The following is a 17,004-nucleotide window of genomic DNA, read 5'->3' as shown; positions in this document are numbered from 1 at the left end:
CCGAGAGTCTAGGAAAGTTGTCTAAGGTCACAGACAGAATAAGCGGCAGACCTTGATTTCAAACTCAGGTTCTGTAACACCTGACACAACTGTTAGCATTACTTTACACCAGTGGTTCTCAACCTTGGCTGCACATTAGAATCACCTGGGAATCTTTTTAAAATCCTGATTTCTGGGCCTCATCCTCCGGAAATTCTGTTTCTTTGAGGCCCAGAAATCAGGATTTTAAAAAGATTCCCAGGTGATTCTAATGTACAGCCAAGGTTGAGAACAGCTGCTTTACACGGCCTTTTGCGGGACCCAGCAGGTGCCTTGGCTGAGGGCGAGCTGGCTCTCATCCCCAGCTTGGAGTTTGGCTTCCCAGGTTAAGGAACCCTCCCTGGTGGCAGTGCTGATTGGCTGGCTTGGTGTTCAGATTCACTGGCTGCCTCTGTTTTTCTGTTTTGTCTGTTTCTTTCTGTGGCTTTTGTTGGAGGCAAGTAGATTGTGTCTATTCTCCCGGCAGCCTCAAAACGCATGCTTCTCCTGCAAAACTGAGGGCGAGACCCTGAGATACGATGTCTTGGCAAAGGCCCATTCCCCCACACTGGTCAGTAGTCAGGGAGGCCTCTGTGGACAACCACTGCATCTCACTGCACACTTTCCTTCAAACTTACGCAGGAGGAACGGAGGCGAGCATCTTTGCAGAGGTGGTGTTTGAGCCGGCCTTGAGGGACATGAAGCAACTTTTCAAGAGAGGTGCGGTGGGTGTTTTAGGCAGAAGGAAGAGTGGGAGCTCAGCAGAAGCATCAATGTTGGACCAGTCAGTGGACCTGGAATATAGGTATAAGGAAGGTGTATGTGTTGGGGGAGGAGAGATAAGGCTCCAGGGAAAATGTAAGGTAGATCATGGCAGCCTTTTAAAAATTTTAAATGGCAGACTTTGCCTGTTCCTTTCAGATAAGGAGTCAGGATTTTATCCTGAAGACGTTGGGATTTTAAGGTTTTAAGAAGCAAAGAAGGCACGTGTGCATTCCCGAGGTTTTTGAAGGAGAGCTTGGGCAGCGGTGGGGAGCGTGGGCTGAAGAGGGAGAATGGAGGTAAAGAAACCAGTGAGAAGAGAGGGTATTGCCCAGTGTTAGACGGGAACACCTGAGCAGTGAGTGGAGGGGCCAGGTTCCTGAAACATTTTGGAAACAGAGTTGACAGGACCTGCTTCCAGGTTAATGTGGACATTTGGAGCAGGCAGAGTAATGTCAGCATTTTGGGCTTGGATGCCAGTGGATCACGGTTAACGGATACATAATACAGAAGAGGAGGGGCAGGTTTGCAGCATCCTGCGCGCCGGCATCTGTGACATCCAGGTGGGGATGTGAGCCGTGGAGGTTAGAACTGGAGAAACATGAAAGCTGAGGCTGAAGGCATAGAAAACGGTCTCTGAAGTATGAAAACACGGGCCTTGGCTTAAGGCCTGGCAGATGTTTGTAGTTCTAGAGGCCGGTGAAGGAAAGAGGAGCCAGGGTGGGACCTGGGGATGCGTGTTTTGATGAAGGCGTCGCTGGGACTGTTTGACACACCTCAGCGTCTGGCGGTGGAGGCTCCATCTCAGGAGGAGCACAGCGTTGACCTAATGTGGGTTATCTGCTCAGAGGCGCTCAGACCAAGGGTGCTCCCAGCATCCTGGGCTTGTTTACACGGCCTTTTTGGGAGCTTTTTCCTCTGCACGTGCCCAGCCTCCCACTGCTGAGGGGAAACTCCTGAGAGTAGGGATCCTGACTTCTCCCCCATTATTCTCCAGGAAGCTCAGCCTAGGCCTGGGCACACAGTCGGGCTGAGAATGCTAGTGGGGGACTGAATGACCAAGCAGAATGGGCAGCAGCATTGAACTTGGTCCGCTGCTTCTTCTTGAGTTCCTTTTTGTGTTTTTAAATATATTTTTATTGATTTCAGAGAGAAGGGAGAGGGAGAGATAGAAACATCAATGATGAGAGAGAATCCTTCTGTATGCCCTACACTGGGGATCGAGACCACAACCCGGGCATATGCCCTGACCTGGTATCGAACAGTAACCTCCTGGTTCATAGGTCGACACTCAGCCACTGAGCCACGCTGGCCGGGCTTGAGTTCCTTTTTAAGGGGAACATCAGGTTTACAGGAATGGGTACAATCTGCTCTCAGGCTTGAGTAGCATCAGGCTTGCTCCATCCATTGGTCCATCCATGCATTCTGTATCAGACTTTTGCCAGTGTGAATATCTACTAAAAGTTCAGCACTTTGCCTGGCCGGTGTGGCTCAGTGGTTGAGCATCGACCTATGAACCAGGAGGTCACAGTTCGATTCCCAGTCAGGGCACATGCCTGGGTTGTGGGCTCGATCCTCATATGGGGCATGCAGGAGGCAGCCGATCAATAATTCTATCTCATCGTTGATGTTTCTATCTCTCTTTCCCTCTCTCTTCTCTGAAATCAATAAAAATATATTTTAAAAAAATAACGAATTGCCAAAACCGGTTTGGCTCGGTGGATAGAGCGTCGGCCTGTGGACTGAAGGGTCCCAGGTTCGATACTGGTCAAGGGCATATACCTTGGTTGCAGGCACATCCCCAGTAGGAGGTGTGCAGGAGGCAGCTGGTCAGTGTTTCTCTCTCATCGATGTTTCTAACTCTCTGTCCATCTCCCGTCCACTCTGTAAAAAATCAATAAAAATATATTTAAAAAAATAACAAATAAAAGTTGAGCACTTTGAACATAGGATTGGGGGGCTCCTAGTACTTTCCATGCATTATTTTGCTTACATTCCAACAGGCCTCTGAGGTAGGCACTGCGACTCTATTTTGCAGGTGAGGAATCAGTTAATTATGCCCCAGGTCACACAAGTGGTAGAGGTGTAATTCAGCCCTAGTTCTAACCCAAAAGCTCCTGTGCTCTCTCAGCCACTCACGTTAAGGCTTCAATAGGTAGAAAATGACCATATAATTTATTGTCCAGACTGGAATGATTTTTTAAAAGTTTTATTGAGATATAATTTTCATAACATAGAATTCACCTATATGAAGTACACAGCTGAATGGCTTTTAGTATGTTTAGAGTTGTGCAGTAATCACCATCATCTAATTTTAGAAAATCTTCATCACCCCCAAAAGGAACTCAGTAACCATTAGCAGTCACTCCCCGTTACCATCACCACCCCAGCCCGAGGCAACCACGGATCTATTTTCTGTCTCTATAGATTTGCCTATTCTGAACAATTGATATAAATGGAATCACGATGTGTGGTCTTTGGTTGGCTTATTTCACTTACCATAATGCTCTGAGGGTTCATTCATGTTGTAGCATGCCTCAGTACTTCATTTCTTTTTATAAATGTTATAGCATGCTTCAGTACGTAATTCCTTTTTATGAATGACTTAAATGACATTCCATTATATGGATATTCCACATTATATTCAGTATATTTGTTCATATGTTAACAGACACTTGGGTTGTTTCCACTTTTGGCTAGTATGAATAATAATAATAATGCTCTTGCATTTGAATACAAGTGTCTTTGTGGATGTGTTTTTATTTTTCTTGGGTATATACCCAGGAGTAGAATTGCTAGGTTACATGGCAAGTATGTTTAACGTTTTGAGGAACTGCCAGACTGTTCTCCAAAGTGGCTGCACCATTTTACACTCCCACCAGCAGCATATGAGGGCTCCACTTTCTCCACATCCTCACCAACACCTGTTATTCCAAATGGGGACACATTAGAGTGAAAGGTACAGCACTAATAATTACACCAGGATAGCTGGCACATGCTCTGCGTCTACTTACATACCAAAAAACTAGAAGATTCAATTCCTGATTTCAGAGAACTTTCTGGCCACATGATGAGTCAAAGCTCCAAACCTACATGCTTGAGTTAATTAAAGAATCAAGTAAAGGTAAATTATTAAGAAGGAAAGCAAAGCGCATTTTATTTCCCCTAGGACATTTTTTCTTTTTATTTATTTACTTTATTTTTTAAAAAATATATTTTATTGATTTTTTACATAGTGGAAGGGAGAGGGATAGAGAGTTAGAAACATCGATGAGAGAGAAACATCGATCAGCTGCCTCCTGCACACTCCCCACTGGGGATGTGCCCAAAACCAAGGTACATGCCCTTGACTGGAATCGAATCTGGGACCCTTGAGTCCGCAGGCCGACGCTCTATCCACTGAGCCAAACCGGTTAGGGCCATTTTTTCTCTTTAAAAGAAAGGAACTGTCTCATTTGCCACCGTATTATTGTCCTTGGCCCCAGGAGTATCTTCACAGAGTCTCAATAAGGACCCGTGGAATAAATGAATGAGTGAGTGAGTGAGAGGAGGAATGACGCAAACTCTCCTGGAGGGATTGTAAAAAAAAAAAAAAAAAAAAAAAAAAATCAACTGCTGGGGATTTGTGAGTTTGGGAGAGGTATAAGTCTTTTCTAAAAATGTAATTTTCTGCTCAGTGTTTTAACAACAATAATGATAATTTTTGTTGTTAATACTCACCTGAGAATCTTTTTTCTATTGGTTTTTAGAGAGAGGAAGCGGGGGGGGGAGAGAGAGATCCATGTGAGAGACACCAATTTTAAAAAGTATTTGTATTTATTGCTTTAAATTTTTTTTATTTTATTTTTGAGAGTATTACAAATGCCCCCCATTTCCCCCCTCTACCTCCCTCCTCCTATCTCCCACCCCATCCCAAGCCTTCACCTGTCTATTGTCCGTATCCATGGGCTATGACTAACTTGTACTTCTAAATCTCTTATCCTTTTTCACCCATCCCCCCAACCCCCCTCCCATCTGGCAGCCATCAAAATATTCTCTGTATCTATGAGTCTGTTTCTGTTCTGTTTGTTCATTTATTTTGATTTTTAGATTCAGTTGTTGATAGATATGTATTTATTTATTGCTATTTTATTGGTCGTATTTTTATCTTTTTTTTTCCTTCTTCTTAAAGAAGACCCTTTAACATTTCATGTAATACTGGTTTGATGGTGATGAACCTCTTTAGCTTTTTCTTGTCTGTGAAGCTCTTTATCTGACTTTCAATTCTAAATGATAGCTATGCTGGGTAGAGTAATCTTGGTCGTAGGTCCTTGCTTTTCATCACGTTGAATATTTCTTGCCATTCCCTTCTGGCCTGCAAAGTTTCTTTTGAGAAATCAGCGGACAATCATATGGGCATTACCTTGTAGGCAACGAGCTGCTTTTCTCTTGCTGCTTTTATAAAGATTTTCTCATTGTCTTTAACCTTTGGCATTTTAATTATGATGTGTCTTGGTGTGGTCCTCTTTGGGTTCATCTTGTTTGGGACTCCCTATGCTTCCTGGACTTGTATGCCTATTTCTTTCACCAGGTAAGGGAAGTTTTCTGTCACTATTTTTTTTAAATAGGTTTTCAATTTCTTGCTTTCTCTCTTCTCCTTCCAGCATCCCCATGATGTGAATGTGGTATGCTTGAAGTTGTCCCAGAGGCTCCTTACATTACTTCATATTTTTGGATTCTTTTTTCTTTTTTGCTGATTGGGTGTTTTTTGCTTCCTTATATTCCAAATTCTTGATTTGATTCTTGGTGTCCTCTACTTTACTGTTGATTCCCTGTAAATTATTCTCTATTTCAGTTAGTGTATCCTTCATTTCCGACTGGTCCTTTTTTGTTGTTGTTGCTGTTCTCACTAAGTTCCTTGAAGTGCTCAGTAAGTTCTTTGAGCATCCTTATAACCATTGTTTTGAACTCTGTATCTGGTAGTTTTCTTGCTTCCATTTCATTTAGTTATTTTTCTGGATATTTCTCTTTTTTTTTTCATTTATGACATGTTTCTTTGTTTCCGCATTTTGGCTGCTTTCCTGTGTTTGTTTCTATGTATTAGGTAGATCTGCTATGTCTCCTGGACTTGGTAGAGTGCCATGTGTAGTAGGTGTCCTGTAGGCCCCAGTGGCTCAACCTCCCCAGTCACCAGAGTTGAGCACTGCAGGTGAGCCCCTGTGTGAGCTCTGTGCACTGTCCTATTATAGTTGAGCCTTGATTGATGTTGGCGCAACCCAGGCCAATGGGTTGGGAGGATCAGTTGCAACTACATTGGAAGAACTGCTGTGCAGAAGCTGACCGTATGGAGCAGGACTTACTTCAGTGGGGCTTTGGTTCTGAGTCAGTCCCTTGTGTGTGTCATTCCTGGTGGTGGTGGGGTTGTAATAGAAGCTGGGGTTGTAGTAGAAGCTGGCCACTGGGTGCTCTGGCTCTGGAGCCTCTGGGGAGATGCAAAGTCAGCCACTCCCTGTGCCCTGCTTGGGGCCACCCAGCATGAGCTACAAAGCAATCTGCAGATGGCTTCTACTTGTCTTGGGCCTCGTGTGGTCCCCAGGAGAGGCCAAGCTGTGAACCAAGATGAGCTGCTGCTAGAGTCTGGCCTAGGGCCATTTATTGAGAGAGCTGGGGCATGCTGAGGCCAGCTACTGCTTGTTTGAGTGATTTTAGGAAAGTCTAGCATAAGGCAAGAGAGGCCAGTTCTAAGGAAAAGCCACTGGAAATGTCTTGGTTGAACCTGCAAGTAGGGAGGGGCGGGGTCTCAGGGAATTATCAGGGGAGGGCAAGAAGTATTTGCCAGGTTGATGGAGATTTTAATGTGGTGGCTGCCTGTTAGCTCTGTGGTGGGGAGGGCTCAGCAAAGGAACAATGGCCTCTTCCAGCATTTCTGTTGGGGAGAAAGCTGCCCCTTCAGCTCTTGCCCTGATTCTAGACAAGTTAGTTCCTCCCTGAATGTCCCACGTTCCTTTCAAGCTGCTGCCCCAGTGCTGGAGCTCAGAGGGAGCTCCAGGTAAGTCTGTGTGAGGGCCCTTAAAGAGGAGCTGCCTGGGGCTCCAGCGACCTCTATGTCATTCAGCCACAATCTCTGCTGGTTTTTACGGCCAGAAGTGGTGGGGACTTCTCTTCTCAGCAGTGGAACCATGGGCTGGGGGGTCTGGTGTGGGGCTGGGACCCCTTGCTCCTCAGGAAAACCTCCACAGCCAAGATATCCCTCCCAATTTTAAACCATCACATGTGGGTGTGGGACCGGCTGGTTCTGAGATTCCACCCCACATCTCCGTCCCTTCTACCAGTCTCGATGTGCTTCTTCTTTAATTCCCCAGTTGTAGGACTTCCTTTCAGCTAAATTTCAGGTGGTTCTGAATCATGGTTGTTTGGTATTTTATTTTATTATTCTTTTGTTTGTTTGTTTCTTAGTCCCATACTCTGAACTCATTTATTTTACCTGCCCCACCTCTGAAATCACTTGATTCTTCCACCCCTGGTTTAGCCCCTTCCCCATATTTGACAGGAAATTTGAGGTTTGGTTCAGAATGGGAGTGACTTGGTCAACTCTGGTGTTTTGTATTTTTGTTGTAATTTTGATGTGGTTGTGGGGAGGCGACGAGTGCTGTTTACTTACGCTGTCGTCTTGACTGGAATCTGAGACACATTGATTGGTTACCTCCCACATGCACCTCAACCAGGCCAGGGATTGAACCTGTCACCCAGGTACATACCCTTGACCAGGAATACGAACCCTGGACCCTTCGGTTCACAGGCTGACCAACAAACACTGGCCAGGGCACAACTTTAATGATAATTTAAAAAGAAAAAACTAAATAACCTACAATTAGAGGAATCTTAAACTTGATTTTGTAAGTGTGAATGGCTGACAAAAGGTGAAGGAAAGACATACCAAGCCTGGAAATTCAGGAGCAGGGGGTCTGGAAACAAAGCACCCATCTTTATGCACAGTACCTCCTGCAGCAGGTTAACCAAATTGGGAATAAAAAGGTGTAGTACCTACCCCCAGGAGTTTCCAATTTGGGAGGGAAAATAGGATTTATTAACAAGAAACAATGAGACTAATTGAAAGCAATCATTGGCTGGTGTGTGCCCTTGGGCAGGTCAGCTCCCCTCTGTGGGCCACTGTTGATCCATCTGGCTCTAACCTGCTCTCTCATGCTACAACCCTGGTGGGCCGGGAACTAGGACTTGAAGGAAGGAGCTGGATTTGCAGAAAGGACCAGGATGCCAGGAGTGGGTGATAAGGCCTTGGGGTGGGCTGGAGTGCTTCTGCTGAGATAAAATTGGATAGGGTGGCTGAGGCCTCTTGAAGGAGAACTTGAAAAGCGAGGCTGGTTGACTTTTAAATTTGACCTGATAAGCAGGTCCTTGGACTGGAGATGAAAGGAGTGTCTGTGGGAGATTAATCTGATGGCCCTGGGCCATTGATCCGGATCTCTCTGGAAGTACTGTGAGGACTAAAAGGCTCTCAGGGAGGCTTTTGCAATAGTAATGTAGGCCCAGTCTTTTAAAAGAGGGTTTGAAATGACTCCTGCCAGTCTCAGGATACACATGGCTTCCGTGAAGTTTAATTTTCCTTAACCATAAGTAATTTAAAGTAAATGTCCTTTTTACTTTATGACAATTATGGCTGTATTATGGACCAGAATCCTAAATGTGTATATGCTTCTAGGGCAGAATGTTAGACTTCAAATAAATTTCAGGTTTGCAGAGACTATTTTAGGTTATACTAGATCCCTCAGAGAGCTACTTTCTTCTCTGTTGTGAAGGGTTTACTTTGGTGGCAAATTTTGAGAAACTGGCTAACATTCTACTGGAGGAATGGGAAGAATAGGATATAAGTGAGCTTCCGCTAATGGTTTTGTTGGGGTAGGTAATTGATTGGATATAAGTAACCAAAGGAAGGAAGCAATCCATGATGGCACCAGCGCTTACCATCTGAAGACTCAGGAGAAAGATGGTGCCATTCATAAAAATGTGCAAATTGAAAGAGGGGTGGAAATATATGGTCTCCCTTGAGAATACTGGGAGCGCATGGCCCCGCTAGTCCCAGGGAAGGACTAGCCAGGTTGATCATGGAGGAGGAACCTCTTGGTCTTTCCCACTGACCTGCATGTTGGACACTTTGCCTGGTGTACTTTCTGTGACCTAAAGAAGATGTTTGCTGTGGGGTTTTAGAAGGTGCCCTATATCAGACGAAGGAAGTTCTCACCTATCCCTACTTTGCTAATAGTTTTTTCTTATTCTGAATGACTTGAATTTTATCAAAAACTTTTTCGGCTTCTGTTGATTCTATCATGATTTTCCCACCTTTAATCTTTTAATGTGATGAATTATATTGATGTTTTTCAAAAATAATAAACTAACCATTTATTTTTTATATAAGGTAAACACAATCAAACATACAACCCATTTTATTTATTTATTTTTTTAAAGAATAGTTTATTGATTTATAGAGAGAGAGGAAGGGAGAGGGAGAGAGAAACTTCGATGTGAGAGTCAAACATCTATCAGTTGCCTCCTGCACACACACACAGTCACACACAGTCACACACACACTAGGGATCGAGCCCAAAACTCAGACATGTGCCCTTGGTACCCAACCAACGGAGCCACACTGGCCAGGGCATTTTTTGTTTATTTTTTATTATTTGAGAGCGAGAGAGAAACATCTATATGAGAGAATAACATTGATCGGTTGCCTCCCATACACAACCCGAATGGGGATAGAACCCACAATCTAGGTAGGTGCTCTGAGAATCGAACCCATGACCTTTTGGTGTATGGGATGATGCTCCAACCAGCTAAGTCACCCTGCAGGGCTGCTTAATGTTTTTAAAGTTAAGTTTTTCATTAAGTAAATTTATTTTAAGAGGAAACCTGATAAAGTCCCAGGTTTGTTGTCCTGGTACACATACATACAACTTTAAAATGAGCATAAAACTTCCCGGCTGGCGTGGCTCAGTTGTTGAGCATTGACCTATAAACCGGGAGGTCACAGGTCAATTCCTAGTCAGGGCACATGCCCCGTTTCAGGCTCGATCCCCAGTGGGGGTTGGGGGCAGGAAGTAGCCAATCAATGATTCTCTCTCATCATTGATATTTCTCTCTCTCTCCCTCTCCTTTCTTCTCTGAAATAAAAAAATATATATTTAAAAAATAAAATGAGCATAAAACTGTTGGAAATATTTATTCGGACCTCGAACTTAGGCTCTGGCGCCTGACTGGGTCAAATCGATGTAGCACATGCAGCCATTGCCACCCAGATACCCACGGCTCTCATCCTCCCGAGTGCACCAGCCCCCTTCCAGTGCCAGCACTGTGACTGCCTGATGGCTGGTCCTGGCTATCCGAGTCCATGTGCGCTCCCGCAGAAGCATGCACTTTTCGTCACATCCCAGAGTTCCTCAACAGGACTGAGCTCCATTTGCCCACAGTGTTAACTTACTCAACAATGTACTTTTCACTGGTTTCCTTCCCTTCTGCCTCATTTCTCCACTCTTGGGTGCTTCCTGGAATCACCTCCTGGGACAATTACTTCACTTGAATCCTTGTCTCAGAGTGTGCTTTGGGGAGTCCCAACTAAGGCAGCCTCTTGCTAGCGGCATGGCGTTGGGCGATACTTAGCTTCCCCGTGTCTCTGTTTCCATCTGTAACAGGAGAGTAATAATAGCAGCTATACTTCAAGGTGAAGGTGGTTAAAAGATATAAACTTCCAGTTATAAAATAAATAAGTCCTGGGAATACAGTGTACACCATGATGATGATAGTTAACGGTCTTGTATTGTATAATTGAAAAGTTGCTAAATGAGTAGATCTTAAAAATCCTCAACATTACAAAACTGTACACCTATATAATTTTATGAACCAGTGTCACCCCAATAAATTCAATAAAAAATTAAAATAAATTCTCATCACAAGAAAAATATTGTAATTATGTAATGGTTGTTAACTAAACTTATTATGGTAATCACTTTGCAATATATATGTATATTAAAGCATGTATACTTTAAACTAATACAATTGATACCTCAATAAAACTGGAAAAAAGCTTTGATAATGATGATTTACTTTCTCATCAAAGATAAATAACCTTCTAACCTGAACAGTCTACTCAATAATTCTGAGAGTAAAGAAACACTTCCTTTAGGACAGATCTGGTTTCTGGTTATGTACTTACTTCAAAGCTATATTTTTTAGTCCTCCTGCATACCAAAAACCTCTTACACTTCAACATTTTTGTCTTCCCATAATTTCATATCTATTCTTTTAGATATGAAGGGAGAGGGAGAGCAAATCATCAATGATGAGAGAGAATCATTGATCGGCTGCCTTCTGTACCCCACCTACCGGAATCTAGCCCACAATCCGGGCATGTGCCCTGACCAGGAATCGAACTGTGACCTCCTCCTAGTTCATAGGTCGATGCTCAACCACTGAGTCAGACCAGTTGGGCCATATTTATTCTTTTTTTTTCTTATTCATTCATTGATTTATTTATTTATTTTTAATAAATCTTTATTGTTCAGATTATTACAGATGTTCCTCTTTTTCCTCCCCCATAGCTCCCCTCCACCTGGTTCCCACCCCACCCCATGCCTTTACCCCCGCCACTGTCCTCATCCATAGGTGTAAGATTTTTGTCCAATCTCTTCCCGAACCCCTGAGAATTGTCAGTCCACTCCCTTTCTATGCCCTTGCTTCTATTATATTCACCAGTTTATTCTGTTCATCAGATTTTTTTATTGACTTAATTTTTAGATTCACTTGTTGATAGATATGTATTTGTTGTTCCTTTGTTGTTCATAATTTTTATCTTTGCCTTTTTCTTCTTCCTCTCCTTAAAGAATACCCTTCAGCATTTCATATAATCCTGCTTTGGTGATGATGAACTCCTTTAGCTTTTTCTTGTCTGTGAAGCTCTTTATCTGACCTTCAATTCTAAATGATAGCTTTGTTGAGTAATCTTGGTTGTAGGTTCTTGCTATTCATCACTTTGAATATTTCTTGCCACTCCCTCTGGCCTGCATGGTTTCTGTTGAGAAATCAGCTGACAGTCATATGGGTACTCCCTTGTAGGTAACTAACTGTTTTTCTCTTGCTGCTTTTAAGATTCTCTCTTTGTCTTTTGCTCTTGGCATTTTAATTATGATGTGTCTTGGTGTGGTCCTCTTTGGAGTCCTCTTATTTGGGGTTCTCTTCACTTCCTGGACTTGTAAGTCTATTTCTTTCACCAGGTAGGGGAAGTTTTCTGTCATTATTTCTTCTAATAGGCTTTCAATATCTTGCTCTCTCTCTTCTTCTGGCACCCCCATAATTCGGATGTTGGTACGTTTGAAGTTGTCCCCGAGGCCCCTTACACTATCTTCATATTTTTGGATTTTTTCTTTTTTCTTTTCTGGATGGGTGTTTTTTGCTTCTTCATGTTTCAAATCTTTGACTTGATTCTTGTGATCCTCTAGTCTGCTGTTGGATCTCTGTATATTATTCTTTTTTTTTTTAAATATATTTTATTGATATTTTACAGAGAGGAAGGGAGAGAGATAGAGAGTTAGAAACATCGATGAGAGAGAAACATCGATCAGCTGCCTCCTGCACATCTCCCACTGGGGATGTGCCCGCAACCCAGGCACATGCCCTTGACCGGAATCGAACCCGGGACCCCTCAGTCCGCAAGCTGACGCCCCATCCACTGAGCCAAACCGGTTTCGGCTGTATATTATTCTTTATTTCAGTCAGTGTATGCTTAATTCCTGACTGGTCCTTTTCCATTTTTTCAGCATTCTCATTAAGATCCTTGAAGGTCTCACTAAGTTCCTCGGAGGTTTGTAGAAGATTCTTGAGTAACCTTATAACTGTGGTTCTGGACTCCAAATCCAGTAATCTGCTTTCCTCCATTTCTTCCATTTGTGACATGTTTCTTCATTTCTGCATCTTGGCTGCTTCCTTCTGCTCTTGGCGCCTCCGCACCTCCTACCCAGCCTCAATGCGCTTTTTTCTTTCCTTCTAGTTGTAGAACTTCCACTCAGCCAGCTTTCCCGTGGTTCTGGATGATCCGCCGTTTTGTCTTTTCGTTGTAGTTTTAACGTGGTTGTGGGGAGCGGCACGTACTGGTATATACCCTATGCCGCCATCTTGGTTGTTCATATTTATTCTTTATAATTTAAAATATATTGTTCTCTTTAATGAAAGAGTGCAGTGTTGTGATCAATTAACTAAAACTTCATACTTGTATTTTGGAAGATAGGAGTAATGGTTTTGCAAGGTTAGATAAGGTACATGGCACACGTTCATGTTGGCATAACAAGAGTTCTTGAATTTAAAACAAGTACACACATATGTTATTACTAATAAACTACTTTTCATTTTTCCAGTTGGCAGAGGTTTTTGTTTGTTTGTTTTGTTTTGAAATATATACCTAATGTTTGTTCATTAGATTGGTTCAGCATTTCAGCAGGGGATTTAGAATGAAATTTATGGGAGGAGTTTTGGGGGATGGGTGAAAGGTGAACGGGATTAAGAAGGACAAATAGCCAGTTATAAAAATAGTCACAGGGACATAAAGTACAGCACAGGGAATATGGCCAGTAGTACTGTAGTAAGTATGTATGGTGTAAGATGGGTAATAGACTTATGGGGAGGTTCATTTCATAGGTATATAACTATCTAGCCTCTATGCTATACACCTGAAACTAAGACAATATTGTATGTCAACTTTAACTGAAAAATAAATTTTGAAAAATCTAAAAAAAAAGTCTTTGAATGTTTCATAACTTTAGATTGAGAAATTCCACTTCTAGAAATTAATTCACTTCTAGAAGTAATGACACAGAAATATTACCACAAAAATATTTCACAGTATTGTCTCTAATAGGGAAGAATGAGAAACAACTTAAATTTCCAACAGTACATGTTGGGTAAAATGCATTATATATTCACCCAATGGCATACTATGTAGCTATCCTATATAATAAAGAGCTAATATACTAATTAGACCAAACAACAGAACAACCGTCCAGACATCCTTCCGGATGACTGTGCAGATGACCTTCTGGACGAAGCTGGGACTGCGAGGGCTGCAAGGGGCTGTGAGGGGCTGCGAGGGGCTGCGAGGGGCTGCGAGGGGCTGCGGGGGGCTGCGGGGGGCTGCGAGGGGCTGCGAGGGGCTGCGAGGGGCTGCGAGGGGCTGTGAGGGCCAGCTGAGGCTGTGAGGGGCTGTGAGGGTTGAGCCCCTGGCATGAATTTCGCGTACGGGCCTCTAGTTAAGAATAATGTTGTAGTATAAATGACATGGAAAAGTGCTAACAATATATTTTTTTTAGTGGAAAAAAAGCTTACAAAACAATTTGCAATGACCTCATTTTAAAAAGTAGAACAGTGTTAGAAAAAACAAATATTGACATTTTAAAGGGTTATCTATGGATGGTGAGATTGCAAGTATTTTTTCGTTTTTTTTGTGTGCCTTATCTGGATTTTCTAAGGTTTCCACAATGCAAATGAATATTTCCATGATATTAGAACTATAATAAAAATTATCATTTAAGAAACAATTTATTGAGAAAATGTTTAGCATGGAACTTGCCTGTTAGTGTCCTTTCCCTGGAGAGGACCTCAGGAGAGGCAGGAGTTCCCCAGGCCTCCTCCCACCGGGAGCATTACTGGAGGCCTGTGGTCTGCCTCTTGGTCGTGTGGAATCCAGCTTTGGGGAAACTACAAAGTAACCCAAAAGTTTGGGAGGTAGAAGAAATGGCAATTGGGAGATTTTATAGCGTCTGAGCAAGAAGCGCCTTCAGAGAGGATCTAGTTTCTCCGCCTACGTTTCCCTCAAACAGAAGCTAAGGCCGACTCAGGGCTTGTCCAGGGCCACACAGCGGGCTTAACGGCAAGGTGAGGCCTGGAATGGGCGGCCTTTCCGCCGGCTGTATTTCGGTAACGGGCCGATTTCCACCAGGCCTTCTACTTTAATGTGCACAGAACCAGCGGGGGTCTTGTTGAAATGCAGATTTTGATCCGGCAGGTCAGGCGTAGGCTTAGGAGTCCGCATTTCTAACCAGCTCTTAGGCGGTGCAGATGGTGCGGGCTTTGGGATCACAGCACTCGTGTGCAGCCATGGGGTACCAATGGGGTAGAGCACAGATTCTGCAGCCAGGCTGCTGGCTTCCCGATCCCAGCTCGGCCGCATATTGATTATTAGTGGGCTGCAGTTCCTTATCCGCGAAATAAGGATAACACCTAACTCAGTGAGGATTTACTACGTTACCGCACGTTACGTATTTAGAACACTGCTCGCTAAGATCTAGTTATTAGTTGTTATAGTCCCCAGAGCAAGCAGCGGGGGAGGTAGGGTTGGACCAATGAATGAATAACCTTTGGAGAAAAGCTCTTTCTTGGGCGACGAATGTCAGAGAAGGGAAAGGGGAGGGCGCATGGGTCGGGGAGAGGACCACCTCCTGGAAAGCGCTCTCCACGGGGTGGTCGGGAGGGAGCGGGGCGACCGGAAGCCGGGCCGGCCCGCGCCCGAGGACCCGCGCGGCCGCCGCGGGGGAGGGGGGCGCCGCCAGCCCTTTCCGTCTGGGGCGGCGGCGGCGGCTCCGCCCCGGGAGCGTGTGACGCGAGAGCATTCCACGGTTGCTACCTCGTCGCGAGGGGCGGGGCGCCTGTCAGGGTAGCCGCGCGCCGGCGCAGGCGGGCCGGGCTCCAGCGCGCAGTGCCAGCACCAGCACCAGCACCAGCTCCAGCTCTGCGCCCGCGCTCTCCGGCCCGCCGCCTGCGTTCTGGCTCGCGAGCCCGCCCTCCCGTCCTTCTCGTGCGCCGCCGAGTATGGAGCTGCTGTGCTGCGAGGGCACCCGGCACGCGCCCCGGGCCGGGCCGGACCCGCGGCTGCTGGGGGACCAGCGCGTGCTGCAGAGCTTGCTCCGCCTGGAGGAGCGCTACGTGCCCCGCGCCTCCTACTTCCAGTGCGTGCAGCGGGAGATCAAGCCGCACATGCGGAAGATGCTGGCCTACTGGATGCTGGAGGTACCGCGCGGACGGGTCTCCCCTCCCCCGCCGTCCCTGCGTCCTCGGCTCCGGACATCCCGGGGCCGCCCTGTTGGGACATCCTGGTCTCAACAACAATCTGCAAGATGCTTCGGTGGCCCGGACCCCCGGGCCCGGCCTTTCACTCGGCACCCTAGCCGGCTGCCTGCGCGGCGTCCCATTCCTTTTTCCTTCCCCAGTCTCGGCTCTGGCACCCTAACTAACCATCTCTTCGGCCGGGCAAGCCGGGCAGGATTCGCCTTCTCCCCATCCGGCTTCGCTAGCGTCTCCTGCTTCTCTCCCCCGCCCCGTCGCCTTAGGAGAGCGCGCCTGGAAAACCCTGGGCGCAGCCGCCCCCGCTCCGGAGCCGGTTCCTGTGTCTGCCGCGGGGTTCTGGCGGGGAGGCGGTGGGGGTGGCGCGCGCGCGGTTCCGGCGGTCAGGGAAATGAAAAGTGCGGGAGGCAGCGGCTGGAGTCTCCTCCCTTCCCTTTGGGTGTGTGCAGTGGGTGATGGTAGCGGGGGTAAGGTCCCAGCTCCGCTGCTGTGGGTGACTCTTGGGGCTCCCATGGGGGAGGGGAGTCTCATTAAGTAAGGGAGCCCCTGGCGTACCTCCCTGGGGTGGGGGGGGGGGCGGCGGGGGAGGCGACACGGAGCAAGGGGGCCGTCCCCTTGGGGGTGAGCACATCCTCTGTATTAGCCCTTGTCACTGTAAGCACCTTTTCCCCTTCCATGTTTTCTCCCCGTCCCGCTTCCCTTCAGTGCCCCCTTTCACCTTCAGTGCTGCTGTGCTTCCCACGTTCCTGCCCGTAAGTGACTGTGTCCTCCCCCCGCCCCCCCAACCAGGTGTGCGAGGAGCAGCGCTGTGAGGAGGAAGTCTTCCCCCTGGCCATGAACTACCTGGATCGTTACCTGTCCTGTGTCCCCACCCCCAAGGCGCAATTTCAGCTCCTGGGTGCGGTCTGCATGCTGCTAGCCTCCAAGCTGCGCGAGACTACGCCCCTGACCATCGAAAAATTGTGCATCTACACCGACCACGCTGTCTCCCCCCGCCAGATGCGGGTGCGTGCATACTTTCCCCCGCCCCTAGCACATACCCCTCCTCACCGGGAAAAGGAAAGCTAAGCCCTCAGAGGCTTTCTGCCCCCTGGGGGACGGCTCAGGGCCGCAGGGGCCATATAT

The 17,004-nt window shown here is 46.0% G+C and overlaps 1 protein-coding gene across 6 annotated transcripts in view; it reads left to right on the top strand.

The window, feature by feature from the left end:
* Window positions 1–17,004, top strand: part of CCND3 (cyclin D3) — a 91,584-nt gene that overhangs the window by 68,110 nt on the left and 6,470 nt on the right. For 3 of the 6 annotated variants that reach the window (XM_081095057.1, XM_081095058.1, XM_081095056.1), the window contains one exon: window positions 16,669–16,884. The exons of 2 other annotated variants lie outside the window; for them this stretch is intronic. In XM_081095057.1, the coding sequence (XP_080951183.1) occupies window positions 16,669–16,884 (216 nt within the window). Of the gene's footprint in view, window positions 1–15,491; window positions 15,826–16,668; window positions 16,885–17,004 lie in introns of those variants that run through there. One more of the 6 variants, XM_081095055.1, reaches the window with a different exon arrangement.

The sequence above is a fragment of the Myotis nattereri genome (genome assembly GCF_964212035.1).
Source record: "Myotis nattereri genome assembly, chromosome: 6".
Lineage (NCBI taxonomy): Eukaryota > Metazoa > Chordata > Mammalia > Chiroptera > Vespertilionidae > Myotis > Myotis nattereri.
This window is presented reverse-complemented; position numbering and strand designations above follow the sequence as displayed.